This window comes from Sinocyclocheilus anshuiensis, unplaced genomic scaffold, assembly GCF_001515605.1.
Source record: "Sinocyclocheilus anshuiensis isolate Anshui unplaced genomic scaffold, SAMN03320099.WGS_v1.1 scaffold152, whole genome shotgun sequence".
Lineage (NCBI taxonomy): Eukaryota > Metazoa > Chordata > Actinopteri > Cypriniformes > Cyprinidae > Sinocyclocheilus > Sinocyclocheilus anshuiensis.
Window position 1 is genome coordinate 3,112,093 of NW_015555781.1, and position 22,389 is coordinate 3,134,481.

At 37.5% G+C, this 22,389-nt stretch overlaps 1 protein-coding gene across 3 annotated transcripts in view; it reads left to right on the plus strand.

The window, feature by feature from the left end:
• LOC107674659 (E3 ubiquitin-protein ligase RNF216-like) overlaps nt 1-22,389 on the plus strand; it is a 35,072-nt gene that overhangs the window by 10,818 nt on the left and 1,865 nt on the right. For 2 of the 3 annotated variants that reach the window (XM_016468697.1, XM_016468699.1), the window contains 12 exons: nt 1,475-2,071; nt 2,168-2,244; nt 2,349-2,451; nt 2,571-2,732; nt 3,570-3,684; nt 3,779-3,915; nt 4,056-4,106; nt 4,367-4,504; nt 6,598-6,746; nt 7,024-7,102; nt 18,580-18,677; nt 20,765-20,987. In XM_016468697.1, coding sequence (XP_016324183.1) covers nt 1,475-2,071; nt 2,168-2,244; nt 2,349-2,451; nt 2,571-2,732; nt 3,570-3,684; nt 3,779-3,915; nt 4,056-4,106; nt 4,367-4,504; nt 6,598-6,746; nt 7,024-7,102; nt 18,580-18,677; nt 20,765-20,987 — 1,929 coding nt within the window. The remainder of the gene's footprint in view (nt 1-1,474; nt 2,072-2,167; nt 2,245-2,348; nt 2,452-2,570; nt 2,733-3,569; nt 3,685-3,778; nt 3,916-4,055; nt 4,107-4,366; nt 4,505-6,597; nt 6,747-7,023; nt 7,103-18,579; nt 18,678-20,764; nt 20,988-22,389) is intronic. The other variant, XM_016468698.1, reaches the window with a different exon arrangement.

Here is a 22,389-nt window from a genome sequence, read left to right on the forward strand (position 1 = left end):
AGACAAGAGAGCAGTGGATTTATTGATTTATTTACTGTATATTGCTGCTGCCACACAGATCTAAAATAAACATGTGATTTATTTCCCAGCTGTTTACCTTTATAGACATAACCGACTGTTTTTGTAACTGTGTTAATGTGTTAAAATGTGTTTTTAACGTAAACTTGTGTGTGAATGAGAACTTAGTTTAGTACTCACATGCTGTGTTGTGGCCGCTTTCTGTCCGTGTGCTTCGGATGTGTGCTCTCAGAAAACCGTATATAAGAAGTTTAAACTCAAATGGTTTAAAACGCATGATTTCAGCGCAATAAACATGATAATCAGAACCAAAACAGATGTTTTTTAGCAGGTACGAGCTGTAATGGTGCAGCTCTATTCTGGAAAAGGGGGCGGGGAGCAGCAGCTCATTTGCATTTAAAGAGCCAGGCCCGAAAAACAGCATGTTTCTGCTTCCACTCAAAATAGGCATTTTCAAAATGCTATAATGATCTGTGGAGTATTTTGAGCTGAAACTTTACAGACACATTCTGGGGACACCAGAGACTTATATTACATATTGTAAAAAGGGGCATAATATGTCTCCTTTAAATCGTTTCATCCAGGTTGCCAGTAGCAAATAATGGAGCGCGCTCTGCTGGACAAACTACGTAATTACACCATTCACAAACATTTTATCTGCGTTTTATGTTCTGTAAAAAAAATTTAATATCGGTGTCTTATCGGAGGCATATTTGCCGATACCGATATATCTGCGACAGGCTCATATTGGCCGATAAAATCGGCAAAACGATATATCGGTCTACTTAACAGTAACTGTCAACAAATGGAATAGCCTTAAATACCGGTAATATTTAGTTGCCTCAAGAGAATCTTTCTTGGTTCCCTGTAAGGTTTGTGTTTTTTTTTTATTTTTATTTTTTTACTTTTTACACTGAACACACTTCTTGAATGTGGACATGCAAGCAGTTGCTGTGGTAACAAACAATATGATTGGGTGGGTTGAGTGAATAACCAGCCCTCTCTTCCAACCTCAATACCACGACTGAGGTGAGACCCTTGAGCAATATGGCTGCCCACTGCTCCGGGTGTGTGTTCATGGTGTGTGTGTGTGTGCACTTGGATGGGTTAAATGCAGAGCACAAATTCTGAGTATGGGTCACCATACTTTTGTACATGGTCCCTTTTCAAATAAAGTTTAATAATAATAACATGGATACTGTACTGCTGTGAAAATTATATAATATCTTCTGAAGTCTACTGTCTAATGGTTATTAATCATTTTTAAGTGTTCCTTAATTGTCTAAATACTTTTTAGCAGCACTGAAAACTACAGAGAAAGAGTTGAGAGAAATGTTCTTTCTGCTCAGTGCTTAAATGTCTGATTTCCATAAAATGGATGTGTAATTACTGCACTAAAACGTGATGAGCAGTTCCTGTTCAAATATTATTCATACACTCTCTTTCCTTCTGGCACCCACAGCCCTCACCTCATCGTGAGCTGATCCGACCTGCTGCAAAGTGGGGTGCGAGCACCTTCCCAAGCCAGGCATCTGGATCCAACAGCCATCCTACCAGCGCACACGCTCATCATCCTTCTGTAGTCACCGCACATCTTGCATTAGGAAACCAAGCCATAGGTGTCTTAACCACGGACCAGAATGCTGCACCCTCGACATCTAGAGAAAATGCCTTGCACAGACCTCCAATGCCTGTTAAGGACTCACTGCCCCTTCCTAAGGACCCTTCAGCCAGTGCACACTCGGTGAATCAGGCCAATTCGTTTTTTTCAGCTCCACCCACCACTGAATCAGGTCAGTCAGACTTGGGCAACAAAATTGAAGTGGTTGTCTGGCCGAGAACTGAAAGGACCACACAAAGGCCTCGGACACCACAGGAGACTGTGCTAGTAGACGTCAGGCGAGATGAGCAGCCGGCGGCCCCTCTCTCTCCTGCACGTTTCCCTGCACTGGCAGACAATGAGAGGCCTGGACCGTCAGCACCCAGAGAACCCGTAATACAGCAGAACCCTGGCCGGACGTCCCTTGATATTGATATGCTGGTGAAGGGGGTGGTGAGTTTTCTGAGTAGCACCTCATTTTACAGTATCCGACTATTCATATTGCACTTTAAAGGTGGGGTTTATTTTGATTTGTTTTGACATTTTCAGATGGACCTTTTCCCCGATGTGCAAGACGCATATGTAGCAGAACTGATAGAGAGAGGTGACCTGAAAGATTTAAATGTGTAAGCACAAATCTTTTTCTGCTCATTTCTTGCTCAGATGTATTTTGTTCATGTGTGAATTTTTTTTTTTTTTTGTGAGACATTGTTTGGGCTATTTATCACAGAATATGCAATATATTATTGGAAAACCCCGATTATCCGAAGAAAGCAAACTCAGTTGTGACACAAAGCAGTGTTCTTCTTGAGGCGAATGATTCTGAGACGCAGGTTTGCACAATATTTTCATCAGATCCATAGTTTATTTATATATATTTGATGTTGTTGCTATGAATGCATTGTAAAAATAGAACTAATAGGGTATAATTTACTTTTTCTCTGTCATGCAGGAAAGTGAAAATTATTTTGATTATGTCAAACTAAAGACTGTTGGCCCAGAGGTTGTCATTCAAGCTGCAGACATGCTGATGGGTGACTTCAGAATGTTGAGCTGTCAGGATATCAAGTGGGCCCTGAATTGCCTCAAAGGACACTATGCAATCACCCGAAAGGTGAAAAATATTCTGTTTTCAGTGTGTACTTTATGGAAAATTGTAAATAATCTAAATATTGTTTTAATTTAATTGTCGTAAATTTTTTTGTGCGCTACATTTAAATGTTACAAATGACTGTGATTAACTAAATCCTTTGGTTGTCACTAGCAGTATAAGATTAATACACTAATACCTTTAAATATTTAAGTAATTTATTACATTTTGTAAATAACAGAAACACTCACAATAAACTGGCCGCAAATGTTATTCCCAAACAAACCTGTGTATATACAGGTCTATTTTCAACAATTTAGTGTAAAGTTGCATTCACGTTTACTGTTGCTCTGCAAAATTTTGTGAGCGACACCCGCGCAGTGAACAGTTTCGCGTGATAAACTTTAAGTGGCAGAGAAATTTCCCAATGTGAATTTTGCGTTGGGTTTAAGTTTGGTGCACTGGACACACAAATGCGCAGTGCTGACCAATAGCAAGCCTCTGGGTTTGACAGTGACCTCTGTGTGGGCGGAGATTCGAAACTTGCCAACAAAGCAAAACTGAGGGACGAGGTGCTCATTCTCAGTGAGATTTGTATAACATTATACTTCCATGTTTGAATCTATAATAAAGAGGCTGTTTGAAAAGCAGTTGTTTTAGGGTTGGTTAGTTTGCTAGTTGGCAGAATAGCTTTGGATATGTATTTCGTTGTCATTAGTATCATTCCTATTTTGTCACATTTTCTTTCACCTGAGAAATTACACAGAGCAGCTGTAAATGTCACTATCCAGAAACTGGCATCCCATATTGTTTGACCACTAGTCATTTGTGTGGCATTAATCTTTCTGGTAACTCTCAAAGGCCTTATTCGAAGCCCTCAAGAAGTGGCAAGAGAACTCCACTGACCCCTCAGGGAAGAAGAAGAGAAGGAGAGAGCCAAATGAGCGCGCCTTCATAGACTTCAAGTTTGAGCAGGGTGACTACATATGTCTTTGTTTTTTGAATGCCTTTCAAGCGCAAAATAAAACCAGGTAAACAGTGAAATGCTCACTGCATCTCGTTCATCTCAGGTTCTCTTAAACTGGAGAGAAAGATGTACTTTTTGGAGAAGAATCGCAGATGGAGCCGCGGTAACGAGACTACACTGGAGCCGTCGCTCTTGAAAGAGCTGCAGTTTTACGAGCAGAAAGCCAAGGAAATGGCTGAGGTACTTGGCACGGCTCACTTCTTCAGTTTATTTCTGATGGTACCGCCTGCAATAACCCAAAGAAATAGGGTTGTGGTGAACTGAGCTGACAGGCTGTTAATTGTTGAAATAATTACGAGGGTTTTTCCCTCCACTTTCAGCATGAAGATTTCCTATTGGCTTTGCAAGTGAATGAAGAGCAGTATCAAAAGGTTGGTGTGAAGAGCCAGTTTATGTTCTTTTAATGCTCCTGTAATCACATATCAATCCACATCATTTAAAAAAAAACGTAACAATTTAGAGTGTGAGAGTTATTTTGTCCCTTTCCACAGTTGTAAATTATTGTATAAAACAGACAGTTCCAGCTCTAAAAGCAGATCAGAGGGACCTTGTTCAGCCTTGTAATGTGTTGTAGATTATAATACTAAACTTTGTGTTGAGAGCATGTGACACTTTTGACCTGTGCTCTCAGGACGGCCAGTTGATTGAGTGTGGCTGCTGCTGTGGGGAGTTTGCCTTCGAGGAGATGACCCAGTGTACAGATGGCCATTTGTTCTGCAAGGAGTGTCTGGTGAAATACGCCCAAGAGGCAGTTTTTGGCTCAGGACGGGTAAGTCATCTGTTCAGACTGTTCAGTCTCTAAGGTTACCTTCATGGGTCGCGGAAGCGGTGGGCCCGGGTTACTTTTGAGGTCTGGTACAAATATGACATGGGCTACAAAAAAAAAACAAAACATAGGCTATAGGCTCATATGTATGCACATTTAATCATTAAAAGATCGCAATCTCTATTAAAACACACGCGATCTTATTCCTAAATGACGGTGATTCCGCTATTGGCAGCCTCGATCAAAATGAGTAATAAACCTTTGGAACTAATGATACGCTTCAAATATAGATTGTATATGTTACATTATGCCAGTAGGTGGCAAACAGTGACTGTTAAATGTTTTTGATGTCTGAATCATTCAAGAGATTCGTTCAAAAACTCTGGACGAAACAAGTCATTTTTTTTTTATTATTATTTTTTAGCTACATAATGAATTCATTTAAGTTAATAAATATTTTTAAATACACTCATTTATAACATTTTAGACATTTATAAATAGACTAATTTATAACATTAAAAAAAACATTTTGTCAGAAACCCAAATTACATGTTTTGTTTGGTTGTCTAATTCTTGTTTTCAGAATCGTGGGAGAATAATAGCATAACAATACATAGGCTAACATATCAGACATATAACTAATACCATTAGTACTGTTTATAGCCTATTATGTTACATGTATGTTTATGAACATGTATTATGTAGTTCTGCAACCAACCCCCGGGCTTTTTTGGTTCGTTCCGCGATCCATGGTTACCTTTATGTCTTTTAAATTGTATTACTGGAAACTAGGCTTGCCGTGTTAAAGGGATAGTTCACCCAAAAATGAAAATTCTGTCATCATTTACTTGTTTTGTTAATAAAAGTTCTATGTTTTATATATAAGCTAAAGTGAGTTTGACGTTGTATTTTGTTGTTGCAATCAAGCAGTTGACCTGCCGATAATTCGAAAGTGAAAGTAAAATGCGCACGGCGCTTTTAAGCTATTTAAAGGCGAGGGCAAGTTCAAATGAACTAAAAACGAACAATTGCTTTACTCCGAATTGCCGCTATTTGAAAGTGAAAGTAAAATGCGCATGCCGCTTTTACAAGCTATTTAAAAGCGAAGGAAAGCGAGGAAAAGCGGGAACACCCCCGCCCCCGTGGTGATACTGGTATTACCGGTGTTGTCACACGTCGATTAACTGGTTGGAAAATTTCCTCACCGTCACAACCCTACTGGAAACTGTATGTGCGGTCAGGGCCATTATTATGTCACAATGTTTTCAGGCATTATGCACAGTGTTCATGTTTTGTTCTCATATTTTTAAAATTCCCCTGTAATCTGGTTTCATATTTGCCCTGTGCTTTTTTAGGTGCTTCCCAGTTTATCTCCCATCTTAGTTTAATTTTCATTCTAATAATCATAAACAAAAGGTATACTGTTTAAATTCACCTTGATTATTAAAGCTCTGGCATCATTGGTTTGCAGGCGTTTCATATTTGATGTCTAATGGAGTGAAATTTATAGTGTTTAGACCCATTCACTACCATTCAAAAGTGTGTGGTCGGTAAGTGTTATTGAAAGAAATGCTCACCAAGATTGCATTTATTTGATCAAAAATACAGTAAAAAGGGTAAAAAAAAAAAAGTTCTAGAGTAAAAACTATTACATTTTAAAATAACAAAATTACATTTCTAATTTAATGTAATTTAAAATGTAATTTATTCCTGTGATGGCAAAGCTGAATTTTCAGCATCATTACTCCAGTCTTCAGTGTCACATGATCCTTTAAAATCATTCTAATATGCTGATTTGCTGCTCAACAAACATTTCTTATTATTGTTTAAAACAGTAAAGCGGCTTAATATTTTTGTGGAAACCATGACATATTTTTTTTCAGGATTCCTTGATGAATAGAAAAGAACAGCATTTATTTAAAATAGAATCACTTTTGATCAATTTAAATGCATAATAAAAAAAAAAAGGCATCTTACTGACCCCAAACCTTTCCATGGCAGTGTAGGTACTCAACACAAGCACTCACTGAATTTTACAGTTACAGTGTATTTTGGCTTCAGATTAAGTAAAAATGGTTCTTTGTGTTTGTTTACAGTCGGAGTTGAGTTGTATGGATGGGAGCTGCACCTGTTCCTTCCCTACGAGTGAGCTGGAGAAAGTTTTACCTGAAAACATTCTGTACAAATATTACGAGCGACAGGCAGAGGAGGCCGTAGCCGCCACCTGTGCTGATGAACTGGTCAGGTGAGTTAAACGTGTTGATAGACAGCTATATGACTTTTTTTTCTGTGGAACACAAAAGGAGATGTTTTGTAGAATGTCCAGACTGTTAATTTCTATACAATGAAAGTTAACAGTAACTAGAGCTATCAAGCTCCAAAAAGGACAAAAAAAGTAATCCACATAAGTAATCCTTATAGTGTTCTGTATTTCAGCTTTTCGAGAGCCATACAATTCGAAGCTTTGAAAATTGTACAAACTTGAGATTTAACCACACTGTTTTCCTCACTTTCTTTTCAAGGTGTCCATTTTGTAACTTCCCAGCACTGCTGGATAAAGACATTTCTCTGTTCAGTTGCCCAAACCCACGCTGCAGAAAGGTTAGTCCGTGTGCCTGGATACACTAGTGTGTATGTGTAATTCAGTCGTTGGAGTGATCTCTTTATGAAAGTACTATCATGATCTGGATCAGTTCTCTCTCTTCCTCTGTCCACTTCTATTTCTGAGCCCCACAGTGGTCACATGGTGGCGCCATAGGCCTGTGGAAAAAATTCAGCGGCGTCTGTGGTTTGCAGTTGCAGAGGCCCCATAATGAACCATGCTAGTGTATGTGAAACTAATGGTATTTTATCATTGGCAGGGTTTACTCAGCTGGAATTAGTCAGGTCAGGGCAAGAACAGAGACAGCCATTCATCATGTCTACTATAAATATTCAACACTCCGAACCCTAAACAAAGATTAACCAGGGTCAGGGAAGTTTAGCAGAACTAGATGAATCAGCATTCCTGTATATCACTGTCACATGATGTTTTGGCAATGATAACAGGGAAAATGGGGCTTATACCTTCGGAATATGAATCACAAATCACAACCTGTTGTGCCTTTGAAAAGCAAGGTTTCAGAAAACAGACTGAATTGTGTATCAAGTGTTTGTTACAAGTGGCTGCTGAAAAGAGATACTACATTAACTGCATTTTTCAGTAGTGTGATGATAGTAGCTTAGCTGTTTTTAAAATGATAAACTTTTCCAGTAATAACCTTCTTTTTCCAACAACTGAAAAATGATTCTCTGGTCGTGCTTCTTCATAATAGTAAATTAATATGCTAAATGTTGCTGTTTATCACCAAGGTTTTGACTTTGTTTAATATAAATTAGGGTGTGTTCTAGTTTTTCTAGTTGTATTTATATTCAAGTTTCATGGAACATAAAAAGTGTCAACCTAGTTAAACCCTGGGAATGGTCAGGGTTGTTCTAGGGTTTCCTTTGTCATGGAAAACCTGGGAATGTTAGGAATCTTTTAGCGTTCTGGAAAAGTCATTAAACTTACTAAAATCTAAAGTCAGGTACTGTAAATTATTATAGTGTACACTAGTGTGTTTCTAGCATCTAAATTAAGTTACTGGTCCCCAGCTCCCTGGTTGAAAACCACTGCTATAATGTGAGGTGAAACTTTCCCATTTGGGTGAATATGACGACCAAAGTGATGCTTTAAAACTAGCAAAGAAATAATACTTTTATGCATTAAATTGATCAAAAGTGGCAGTAAAGACATTTATAATATTACAAAACATCTATAAAGTTACAAAACAAAAACTAAAAAAGTAAATACTGTTCTTTTGAATTTTCTTTAATCAAAGAATGCTGGAAAAAAAGTATCACGGTTTCCACAAATATATTTAGCAGTTTTCAGCATAGATAATAATAAATGTTTTTTGAGCAACAGATCAGCATATTAGAATGATTTCTGAAGGATCATGTGACACTGAAGACTAAAAATTTTGCTTTACATCACAGTAATAAACAAAAGCTTAATTTAATTCTAAATAATAACAGGGATGAGACAGGGGATGTCCCCTTAGTCAGGTTTAATGTTGTCACCTACTTTTTGTTAGTAGCTTGTAGTATTTTCAAGAGTAGTTTGTAGCTTGACAAGTTTCACACTAGCTTCTCCAACACTGGATACAAGTACATTTGATATTTTGTCTTCAGTCTTATCAGTGTTGGGCTGTGAGGAATGTATGAGGCAGTGCCAGGACACAGAGAGCTGTCAGTCCGTCTCTGTGTTAGTGGATTTCAGCTGGCAGGCGGAACATGTCAAGGACTCTGAACTCACAGCTACTTTCTCAACAGGCCTGAGAGGAATGTTAGAGCTGCCTGCAGTTTGTCAGGGCTATCTTTCCATTCATCTGTCAATCTCCATTTCTCTCTCTATCTCAGTTTGTCCCTCCATCACTTTTAAAGTAATAAACACATGTGGGAGGGCTGTGATTGTGAGTGCCTTTCAAACATCATGAAAGCTGAGGGTGTATACGCATACATTGCAATTTAACGTCAAGTATGTTTTGAGTTCCTGTCATTTTGAGGCAGACCATTTCCCACATCACTTTGAGTCTTAGAGTGTCAGGAGAAAAGGTTTCTTGTTGACCTGAAGGCCCCTCGCTGTCCAACACAATATTCAAAGGCCTCCATATTGGCTCAAATATTTCTGCTGTAATTATGACAATTGAATTATTGAAAATTAGTGCATACCAGAGATGTAATTGTACATTAATTCATTAATTTTTAATCATTCAGTGGTCTATCAGCAATTATTCTCTAAATAACTTTGTTGATTATAGTCTGGGCAAGTCTTATTGATGTGAAAGGGAAGTCATATACCAATTGTCCACTGGATGGCGCTCTTGTTCTGTGATGCCAGTGCAGTTTTATTCTGCCACGCATCTTCTGCTGATTACACAGCTAAACCCCGCCTCACACTTCTGCAGCAGTTCACAGCAGGGCGGGAGAGGGGGGCACGGGAAGCTGCTCAATCGGCCACATCTTTGGCCTTCCTCTCAGCACAGCCGATAGCTTAAAGGTCCCATATTGTCAAAACTGAAATTTCCTGGCTTTTTTCATAACTGAGGTCTAGGTGCTATGTAACTAACATATAAGTTTCAAAACAGTCAAATGCACACAGCCTGCATAAAGTAGCTGTGATTTTTCACGAACCGTTGTGACTTCCGTAAAAAGGTGACTTCAGAACTACTCAGTCCCCGCCTTCAGTCACCACCCCGAGCACTGCCCAGTCCCACTCTCCTTTTGCCAAACCCCCAGACAACATCGCGTCCATGCCATTGCTGAGCAACAACAACAAGGAAACATGTCGAGAAAACGCTGTTCAGACTGGATGTCAGGAAACTACATCATTGCACAGTAGGGCTGTGACGGTCGCCATGACAACCGCGTCAACCGTAGTGCACGTGACGTCACACTCTCTATAACAAGCATAATACAAAGTTTTGTATACAAGTGTAATAATAGTAACAGTTGCAAATTGTTTTATTTAGACTATAAGTCTATGCTAATTCACAAATTACCTCAAACGCCATACACGGCGTTTGATCCTTTAGATTGGCAGGTTTGAGCGCAGGAAAATACAGTACAGAATACAGAAACCAAATATTACATCGCCAATCTGGAATCATTTCCATTCATGTCACCCATCCGCATTTGTACAAGTGTCTTCAAGTTCACGTGATCGCAAACGCTCGGCTGGTCAGGTTTGTATTTTCTGCATTTGGTGTTTGAAAAAAAAAAAAAAAACATGAATTACCATTCTGAAACATCTTGTTGTAAGCGCGTTTGAGGAGGTGGTTGGTTGTCTCCTGTCGTCGCCGATTCGGGGTCTGAGTTCGGCTCAAACATGTAAGGCCAGACAACATTCAGAAAACAACAGGCCAATCAGAAGAGAGGCTAATGAACATTAATTAGACAGGGCAAAATCGACCTGTTCTTTGCACAGCTTCTGAGAGAGGAATTGTAAAAATATATTGAGATGGTTTTTGGTAATTATATCGCAAATATATATTCTTAAGGACATCAAGACTTAAAATAAAACTCCAGAAATGTATAAAATATGTGACCTTTAAGTGTGCCGTCAGGCAGGACCTCCATTTTCTCCTCCTATCTGTCTTCCTTTTGGTGGAGTCACAGGTGGTATGATTTCATAATGTGACCCACTTTCATTTCCTCTTTCTGGCTCTCAGCATGGCATTCCTATCCAAATGGAGAACTGGGCTCTCGTGCACAGCAGTGCTTGACTTGGCCGGCGTAATGAGGACTTTTCCAAAGCCGTGCTTCTAGGGAACAAAGTTTATTGGGTAGATAATCTGTATAAAATAACAGCCACCTGATAAATGGTCTATTATAGTAAAAGCTGAGGCTCAGTGGTTAAACATCTGGGCCGGCAACTGAAAAGATGTAGGTTTCAAAGGGTTGGCCTATGAACCATCACCTCTGTATGTCGATAAAACACCAGTCACAAAAACATTAATTAGACGTACTTCACTTAATAAGTGCTAAATGTCTTTGACCTCTAGGTAAAATATACATACAATTACAAAGTTTTACACATGATCAGTGTCCAAAATTTGTGATCTAGAAATGGTTGTTTTTACATCGTAATTTAAAAAAACATTTTTTTTTGCATTTTCTCCAGAACTCCATATGACGTTACATTACAGTTCTGTAGAAATAGAAACTTCTGTTTCCACTAAAGTAAAAGTCATTGTTCTTAGTAGACGGTTTCACATCACTTACATCATTGAGAGTCTGTCATTGTTAAGGTGCACTCACATTAGTGAAATTACGGCAAAAATTTGCAGGTAAATTTGTCAGTAGTGTACCATGTATGAAGCACAGCTGACAAAGAAGTCACTTTCAAACCAAGCAGCTTTTTGTTGGTTCACTCTCAGAAAAAAGGTACAAAAGCTGTCACTGGGGCAGTACCTTTCCATAAGGTACATCTTTGTACTTTATTTTCCCCTACAGGGTTTGTTTTCATAAAGGGTACTGTAAAGGTACATATTATAATTAAAGTGTACATATTAGTACCTAAATGGCACATATTTGTACTTTTTGAAAAGGCAGCAAATTAGTGTGATCAACCCTGCGCAAAATTCCCAATCGCATTCTTATTAAAATGACTGGACGACTTAAAGCATGTTTATATTACAGTTCCATATAACGTTACTGACCCCAAATTTCTGCCATCTCTATTGTAAATATTGAGGGTGACATCTTCCCATTTCTGATCATTGTGTATGGAGACATTTGCAGCTGTCTAACCCACATTTGTTTGTGGTAAGAGCAGTCGGCTGTGGAAAACTCTGGAATCCCAGTGCCCTATTAATGACTTCAGTACTCGTGTTTCAGCACACAATTTTTTCCTCTTCTGTCTCTCTCGTGTCTGATCTCCCATTTGTCTGTGGTGGTGTGTGCCCTCAAATTCCTGTCCTAAGTGAAGGAGATGTCCTCTCCTCTGCCCTTCCCTTCACTCTTTTCCCTCGGTGAAGATGAAAGTTGTATAACTGACACACATTCCCCTCTCAGCTGCCTCTGTGGCCCCACCCCTTGTAGTGGATCAAGGACCTTCATTGGCTAGACCCAGATCCTTCAAATTTGAAATGTAGTACAGTTCATATTTGACCCAGATTTTTCTTTCTTTCTTTTTTTTTTCTTAGGTTTGCACATTTAAAAAAAATACAGTTTTTCTCAGTGATTGGATGTGTTAGTTGTGATTTTCACATGCAGATCTGCCAACATTCCCTACTTTCTGGTTTGCACTGTTTATTTTCCATGTATCCATGATGTTTCTCCGATTTGTCTTGATAGACAGCAGCAGCTGCAGCATGTGAGTCCAAGATTTCTCGATAGCGCCATATTTAAGTATTTATACTGTAACTTTCATATAATCCAACATGCTCTACTGTTCAAAAGTTTGGGCTTGGTGAGATTTGTTGGTAAGTTTCTTATGCTCACCAACGCTGGATTTATTTGATCAAAAATATAGTAAAACATTAGTGTAAAAAAGATCATTTTAAATATCTGTTCCATTTTAATATATTTTCAAATTATTTATTCCTATGATGATAAAACTGAATTTTCAGCATCATTACTCCAGTCTTCAGTGTCACATGATCCTTCAGAAATCATTCTAATATGCTGATTTGCTGCTCAAGAAACATTTCTTATTGTTATCAATGTTGAAAACAATTGTGCTGCTTAATATTTTTGTGGTAACCGTGATACATTTTAAACATTACAACATTATAAATGTCAGTTTTGATTCAATGCATCCTTGCTGGTATTTGATTCTTTTTCAAAATAAAAAAATCCTTACTGATTTCAAACATTTGTACAGTAGAGTATATAGTATATATTATGCTTTGGATTGCATTCCATTGAACCGATCTGGTTCAGACATGCTGCATACTCAACCATAATTGAGTTTATAGGGAGCTGTGTTTGTTTAGCCCTGCGTCACAGCACTTATCATGAACCAAACCCTAAAATCTTGAGCGTTTCATCAAAAACACTTTTGTTTTCTAACTTCTAGCTTTATGATATGTAGCTGTTGCTTAGGGATGTCTGTGGGTGTGTTGCTCTCTCCCTGAGGCTCATGCAGGCCTGTGTTTCTCCAGAACAAGCAGCCCCCCAATCAGATGCTCAGCAAATCTCCTCTTCTACCTTATAAGGCCTGCTGCTGCTGCATGCTTGTTCAGGAGAGAAGCAGTAAGCTTATTCACAGTGCCTCAACAGATGTTGCAACAGTTCACACTTTGTACTAGTGTATGCTGCTTTATTTTGGAGAACTAGCCACATATGCAGTGGAATGTGCCATGGTAGCTGCATGATTATGACAGAAATCATAATATTATCTATTTCCTTTGTTACCATTGCGATTATTAGAATTTACAAAAAAATGCTTATTTTCTTGCTCCTGTTTCATTATAATCACTGAGGGCACAGGTTCATGAGACAGATTGTCCTGCACCAAGTTGAGTCAAGCCATTTAAAGGGATAGCTCACCCTAAAATGTAAATTGTCATCATTTACTCACCCTCACGTCATTCCAAACCTGTATGAGTGTCTTTCTGTGGAACATAAAAGAAGATATTTTAACAAAAGTCATTTTTTATTTTATCCTAGAAAGTCAATAGTCACCAGAAGTGTTAGGTTACCAACAATCTTAAAATATCATCTTTTTTGTCTTGCAGATGAGAGCAAATAAGAGATTTGTTCAAGGATGTGCTCATGTAATCAATGAAACTTCTAGACTGGAGAATAAATCTCTTATTTTCACCATGTTTACACCTTATTGATTATAATGGGAGCATTTTAGTTTTGTTGCAACGCTCACTCATTAGAACAGGCCTATTGTCTATTTTAGATGTCTCTGATTTCTTCATACAATCATATGCATAACTGGCATATTTATGATTGGATACAATTCTCAGCCACTGCAAAAAAGTAAGAAACGATGAATGCTGGTGGCTTTTCCATCTGTGGCTGCGATATGAAAGCTGAGTCCACCAGATAAATGGACTAAATTTACACAAAAATATGTTCAGCCAAGATAAAACTAGCGTGACTACCTAGAGCTGTGGTTTCAGGTTATAGGGTTTCAGCTTAAATGAGAGGTATGCACACAGCGATTAACAGGAAATAGGGGGTTGTTCGTTTTGGTGAATCAGATTTATGTTACAAGAATATGTAGCATGACCACAGCTGTCACCTTGGGCTTGTTTTGTTGAGATAAAGACTTGCCGTTAAAGCCGTTTTCCTCTTGTCACATAAGCTGTTTTTCCAGTTTGTTGTGGTACTTTGATCGCTATGCTAGATGTCAACCATTTTCTATCTTTGTTACGCAAAATAGACCGGGTGCAGACGAACGTTACATGCATCCTGTGTGGTTAGAAGGTTACTGTGGCTCATGTTGAACAGTATTTTAGTGATAAATGAAGTCTGCAAAGTCACATTTCTTCTACAAATGAGATGTATCATGTACATAGATCAGATACATAGATGTATCTGTACGCTTAGTACTGTGATTGATGGCCCTCCAGCCTGTCTGATGACTTTCTCTGCGAGAAAACTTTTGATTTTTCTTCAGTCCCGTAGTACTTTTTGCTAAAAGGGTCAGACGACAGCTTAGAAATCATGAAAGAGCAATGTTAACGGGGCTTTGGTTGCTCGTAAGTTCCATAAATCATACTCTTGCTTTGAAGGAATCTGCAGTGTTTGCCAAAACAGATAAGAACTGTTGCATAACAGGGGCGACCTGTGTGAATCTGAGACTGACGCCGCCCCATTTCGAAAGCGTACACCCTGCTGATCAGGAAGTGTCAGCCTGGCCTTGCAAGGTATACTTTGTACCAGGAAGTGATGTTTAAAGTGATTATGTCACTGCTGTATTTTTAGTCGTGTATATAAACAGAGGCACCAGTCTGTGTTCACACTCCTGAGTGTGAGAATCGCCTTACTTGAGAGCCACAGTCACTTCCTGTTAACTCCTTTTGTGTGTGTAAATGCAAACACGCCATTTAGTGACATAAACTCTAGAATCATTGTCAAGAAAATGTCATTTAGGAGATCATTTAGCCTCTTTAATTTTTGTTTTAAACTTTCAGATTCACTTTGAAACTTTTTATTTATATATATTTTTTTGAGATGCTTATGTCCTTAGCTTACAGTTAGCTAGAAAAAATAACTAGAGAGGAGCATTTTAAATGTAGGCACTATATTATATTACAATCATTATATTTTTACTTACTTCCTTTATATACTAAATTAGTTAATGTGTGTTTCAATTAATCTGTCATGAAAATTATTTTTACTACAGCCACCGTTTACATGTTTATATTTCAGTAACAAATTGGAGTAGAAATATAATTATATCATTAAAAAGTTGATATAAAAACCTGCCATATGTGCAATTTAAATGTTTATATGAAACTCCGATTTTATTTGAGTGTTGATTATTAAATAAATGTGACTTAATTTATTATTAAATACATTTTATTTTTAGTTTTCGGCTACATGAAAACTTAAATATCATTTTTGGGGCATCGCTAGTTATTATGGCTTAAATGTATTTTTAGAAAATAATTTTGATGAAATATGTTTATATGTTTCCATCAATAGGAAATTTGTCTTGTTGCAGTCTGTCCACAAGTCTGTCCATGTTCTATTTCAAATCTGAGAATGGTATCGCTAAAATTAAATATTTTTAAGAGTCTTGTCAGTTCAATGGTGTTGGCCCTCCCATGCTATGCTGTTGTGCTCCACTAGGGGGCAGTACATTACTATAGTACTATAGGTCACACCTCCTCATGTCTCCATGGCATGCTTCATGCCTCTTGGATATTGTCTGGCCTGATCTTTGCATCAATCAGCATTTCCACTATAGTTTTTTGGTACAGCTTTTTCACAACGATACTGATGAATGATGATTTATGTTTTCTACAACATGCAGCCTGAGGCTGGATTTCATAAATATATTTCTGAGGAAGCCACTTTGCTAGTGTTGTTCGTCATGTAGGTACGTTTCCTATTTAAGATGACACCCAGGGGCCAGGAGCAATTGTTCTGAGGGCTTCTGCATCACACTAAGTTGTCATTTATCATCTGTCACTGTCATTAATATTCAGCTTTATCTTTAATTATTTATGCTAATGGTATTTACCATGGGGACTGTTACCAAACAACAATGGGTTACGGGATTAGAGAGCTCTCAGTGGATAGTGGCCACATGTGCCTCTTCTCCATCACTGGATCTCTCTTACTCTGGTTTGCAGACTGAGGAGGAAAGGGCTGAATCTTCTAAAGCAGCTGCATTTCATGAAACGGATCATATTTATCTAAAAAATGCATGCAACTTTGCTGTTTTGGAAATATTCTACTTGGCTACAGTCTTTATCAGACTGTCAAATGTGATGAAGAACCATAGCAAATCTAGAAGTGTCAAGTACATCCTAATTTAATAGTCAGTTCTGTGGCTGTGAAATGCGTAGGCGTTTACATGGTCTTCACACGCTGAATGTAGATGTTTAGCTGCATGTTGCACTCAGATGTCCTTTGCAGTCAGCTGAAAGGCAAAGCATTGTGGGCAGGCATGGCTAAAATGGAACAGATGAAAATGTTGTTCCTAGGCAACCAGACAGATGACGAATCATATCCAGAGTGGAGGGCAGGGAGCTGTTCACCCTCAGTCTGCGCTAGCTGCTTTCTGGTATTTTATAAAAGAAACCAGTAACAATTTAGATTATTATAATTTATAATTTATATTTACAATACTATAACCTTTTGCTGTAGACAGTCATATTTTTGGCCCTGGTCATTCCTTTATTATTAGTATTGTTTGCAAAGGCAAGCTATTGCTCATACTTGCATTTAGGAATGTGAATAAACCTCTAACGTTAAGCATTAGACTTATTTAACACTGTTTATTCTAGGCTCTTGATTAATTACTCCAATCATGCGTTTAAGGAAGCAGACTTACTATTTTCACCTCTTGGACAGTAAAATGGCAAAAAAATTGCATAGCCTTGCATCATCCTGTTGCAAGGCATTTAAAAGCTGCTATATATTTTCATGTATAAACACCAGATTCATTCATTCAGTGAAAAGTTATTATTATAAATGTGTAGATTTTATTTGGAAAATAGTTTCACTATCAAGTTACACTATTACACTTTTTTCCTGATCACTATAGTACTGTACTGTACTGTTTAATAATTCATTCATTCATTTCAATCAATTATCTATTCTTTCATTTTTTAATCTTTTAGTCAAATTCATTTGATTTGATTTTATTTTTATCTTTTAATTTAATATTTATTTTAGTTTTCCCCGTTTTGGTTTTTTACCAGATGATTTATATATATATATATATATATATATATAGCATAGACTAACTTGATGAATAATGATGATTAGTGGCACCAGCTGTAGCTTTGCTGGGATGTAGATGTAAATTTATTTTCAGTAACACAAACAGTATAACATTTTAACAACCTTGTTTTTGAAGGGTAACATTTGAATATTTTTACTGAGAACTGTAATCTTATTAAAATTCACCTTTGGCCTCATATATGTATATATATATATATATATATATGTAGATCATGATAACCACAGGTAAAACCACACATGGCACTTCCATAAACTGTAACTGTTAGTAGTAACTGTTTTCTATGGTATTTAGAATGGCATTTGTGGTGTGTGTTGGAGACCTGTGCGAACGCTTCTCTCTGGATCTCGCAGCACTGTTTAGTAGTAGCGTGATCGAGACCAGTCAGCGAGTAAACTAAATCTTAAAAAAATCTGGTCGGGTCCCGCAGACCTCTATTCTGAGCTCGCGTTGCGCTGTCTTTTGTGCCGATTTAATAACGGTGCATGCAGCACGCTTCAAATGAGTAGCACTGTTCCGCTTTTGGTGCGTTTAAGAATTAAGAATTCACATATAATAATAGACGAGCTGCGGGCCGTTTGAAATTCATCAGCTGACCCGCGGGCTGAAGTTTGGACACCCCTGCTCATAGCAACACACTAAAAACACCTTGGCAACCACATAGCAATGCTGCAAACCACCTGGAACACTCTAAGCACATGCAATATAGCATCATACAATACAGAGAGAATCACACTGGAATCACTCTAATATGGCCATCAGTAACTTCTACCAGCTGACACGCTAGCAATGCTGCATTTGCATATTTATATTTTCTGGTTGATGCATGTGCAGTTATATTGTGTACAATAGTACTGGTTGCCGATATAATGTATAGACATTGTGAATAATTCCAGAGGGGTCATACCAAGATACTAGTGCATTATGCAGGGTAGGAAGGAATATGCATCTCTGAAACAATGCCGGGAACTCCGTATGCACAAACAGAGGTGACTGAACAACAGAAACGTGACCTTTTTTCCCACTGGATGAATGAAATGTGGTCCAGGAGTTTCTCTTTCCACTGTGCTTTTCAATTGTGATCAATAACACAGATGCTTATTTGTGTCCCCTTCCTCAGGAGAGTTGCAGGAAGTGCCATGTGGTGTGGAAGGAGCACGCGGGAAAGACCTGCGAGCAGGTGCTGGAGAGGGACGAGATCCGGCTGCGCGTGGCCTTGTAAGTGCCCCACTGAAAACTCTTAGCTTGTTTATAATTAATCCGTGCACTACTGAGGGTACTCGATAGTGTAGCGAGCCACCTGGGAGATCATTAGCATCCCTGATGCTGAGTCAGCTGTTTCCCCAGGCCTTTCTCATGGCACGCTAAAACACTCGCTGTATTTGATGGATTCCCTTGAGTGTTATGTTTGCAAATACACATCATCCAGAGCTGCCCCTGTGCACAGCAGGCCTTCATGAGGAAGTGTACTGGAGCATGGGTGTCTGTGTAAACTGATGCAGTGTGAAATCAGCCTATCACTGCTGCTCAGTCTCTGGACTGGACAGGATGTGATCGCCTGGCTTCCTTCCTGTCATACACATGAATCAAAGACTGTGTATCCTGTTTACCCCGAACCTTTTCTGTTGCCTACATTTATAGAGACAGGAAAGAGACCCTGACTGAGAGATTGAATTAAATATGGTGTCACAAAGGCAAGATAATATGTCTCAATACCAGTATGCTTTCTATATGTTAAATAGCCCAAAATACCTGATGCTAAAATGAAAATATTGGCTTTGTTCCAGTAGCTAGTGAACCTCAGTTTCCTACTAAGGCAGCATCCTAACGGAAATTAAACCCATTAAATGCATTTGAAAAGGCAGCGATACAAATAGCGCTCCTCATGTGAAGCACATGATAAATTCAAATAGAGTTTGATGTTAGCATTTTGCTAAGCTAATGATGTGGTACTCTAAATTATATGTATTTTATGCTTTTTAAAGTAGTCCATTTTATATATAACATGTTTTATTTTGAATTAAGTCTATTTATCACAGTTCTAAGTAACACTTTGCAATGCTTGAACATGAACTAACAATGAAAAATTATTCTAAATTTATTAATCTTGGTTAATTTTTTATTTTTTTTTAATAATTGTTTCAGCATTTACTAATACATTATTTAAATCAATAGTTCTGTTAATATTATTTAATGGAACTGATATAACATTAACAATGAACAGTTTGTTTTTTTAATTAAAATGTTAATTTAATTTTCATTGATTACATTTTGTTTCTGCTTTTTCAGTTGAGCTTGAAGAATTCTTTTAATTGCAAGTTTTTCTGTTTGGGCATTAGCAAGACTTTTATTTTGACAGCACAAAGAACTCCGTGACCAAATGCTGATGCTCAGTAGCGGTCATTCTCCATCTTCATTAGTTAGATCTTTAACAGTTATGTCTATGAATAAAGTCAAATATCTATTAGTAGAAAGGCTACAATGTTGCTTTTAATGTATTGTCTATATTCAGAAAATATTTATGTCATTTATGTCTTTAAACACACACAATTCCACAAACTTCTGCAAATACAGCTGTTAGGTCTTCTTAAATTTGTGTTGTATCCTGTATAAAACCGCATGTGCATGATGGCCCATATTCATGTTTTTAATAATTTCTTTATTTTTGAAAATGCCAGATTAGGATTACAGAAACAAAAAGTTGCTATCTGTATAAAACTGTTTGTTTGTATTGTCTATATTCAGAAAATATTTATGTCATTTATGTCATTAAACACACACACAATTCCACAAACTTCTGCAAATACAGCTGTTAGGTCTTCTTAAGTTTGTGTTGTATCCTGTATAAAACCGCATGTGCATGATGGCCCATATTCATGTTTTTAATAATTTCTTTATTTTTGAAAATGCCAGATTAGGATTACAGAAACAAAAAGTTGCTATCTGTATAAAACTGTTTGTTTTACAGATTTTTTTTCTCTTTTTTTTTCAGTTTCATATTACAATGATTTATTTCTGTTGATTTTAGTAAATATTATGTCAAAGAAAAATATTTAAGTGCAGCCATTTTTATGCTTGCATTATTTGCTTTTAAATCAAATTTATATTTAAATAGTGTGAAATCATATATATCAACATTATATCAACGTTCGACCACCCTGCTTTCCAAGATATCAGCATCAGCCATCAAACAACCTATATCTGTTGACCACTACTTAAAATGCAGTCTAGGTAGGCAGCTCACAGTTTTTTCCAGTAGTGTTTGCATGTAAACTGAACCCAAATGTCTTTTGTTTCATGGCCAGTGAGGAAAAGATGACTGCTGCCCGTGTCAGGAAGTGCCACAAGTGTGCCACAGGTCTAGTGAAGTCGGAGGGCTGTAACCGGATGTCGTGTCGCTGCGGCGCCTTCATGTGCTACCTCTGCCGGGAGCCTATTAACGGCTACAACCACTTCTGCCAGCACGCTCGCTCGCCTGGTGCCCCCTGCCGACACTGCAAGAAGTGCTCGCTGTGGACGGACCCCACGGTAAATGACACACTACACTTCAGATTTCACCTCTTTTGTTTTGAGAGAGGCTCCTTTCATGTTCAACGTTAGCATGCGATCATCCTTGAAAAGCAGCAAACACCTTTACTTTCTATACATCTACTTGGTTTACAACAGGTTTAGTCCTCCAGGTTTAGTGTAAAACATGTTAAAGTCTTTTGTTCACTAACCTTGAGTGGATCACTCCTGTTACATGAGGTACTTGCTGCTGCTACATTTAGTAATGTGTTTGGAGCTGTTAATTGATTAAATTACATGATTTGCATTTATGTATTTTTTTAATATTAATTTACTTTTTTATTTTTTTATTTGATTTGTTATATAATTAACAGACCAACACTAAAACATTTAAAACATTACATTTATAGTTTAATTGCATACTTTTTGAGATAATAAATTGCAATACATTAACATGTTAAGTGGACAGGCCTAATGTGATGGATTGATAGATTGTTCATTATAAGAGTGATTCAGTCTTAGGATAAACACCAGGTGATATATGTTGTAGTGGCTTTGTGTTGATTTTGTATACAGGACTCTTTGAGAGTATAACATGAGAGGTGCTTGAGTGGAGTATGCTGCTTCTCATGCGTGTTGATGGATTAGGAGTGCTGAGAGGTCTCTACTGCAGGAATACTGCAGTTACCACAGTCAACCGTCATGCATTAGCCTCATATTATATAATAGACTGCTGAGAGCTACATCTTTAGCACTCAGTTTGCTATGACGCACAAAGTGCTCATTCATTATTCACAACATGCTGATAACCTTTCCATTTATTAATCATAAAAGGTTGTTATAGATACCTTCTTGGTAGATAGACAAATAACACAAATGTTATATTTTTAAGACGAATTATGAAAATCATCTAGTTATCCTCATTTAGCTCAAAATGATTTTTAAATTAATTGTAAAAGTTATCTAGCAGAATGTTCCTCTTTTTTTACAACCTAGATTTAAAAAATTAATGTTTCTAATTTATGTATTATGAATTATTGAGTTCACCTGTAAGTACTCCACATTGAGGCTACTTGTTTATGGCAAAATCGTAATCATTGGAATTTGGAATTGGAATTAGAGGTTGACGATGAAAAACAACCCACGGCGACAGTGTTAAAGTAGCCCAATTCTGCAGGAAAACCGCGGACTTGGCAACACTAAGCTCCGTAGACTAGAAAACCCATCAAAATAAGAGTCCTGCCTTAGTAAAGGAGATCTCATACATATTTAAACTTACAAAAAATATTAAAATGTATACAAAAACAAATTAGAAGATTAATCCTAATAAAGTATGTTACAATAATGTATACAGTGAAGTGTTATTTTACATTTGTTTACTTTATTTCTGTACCTGAAAACGTAAACCTACCTAAAAAGCACT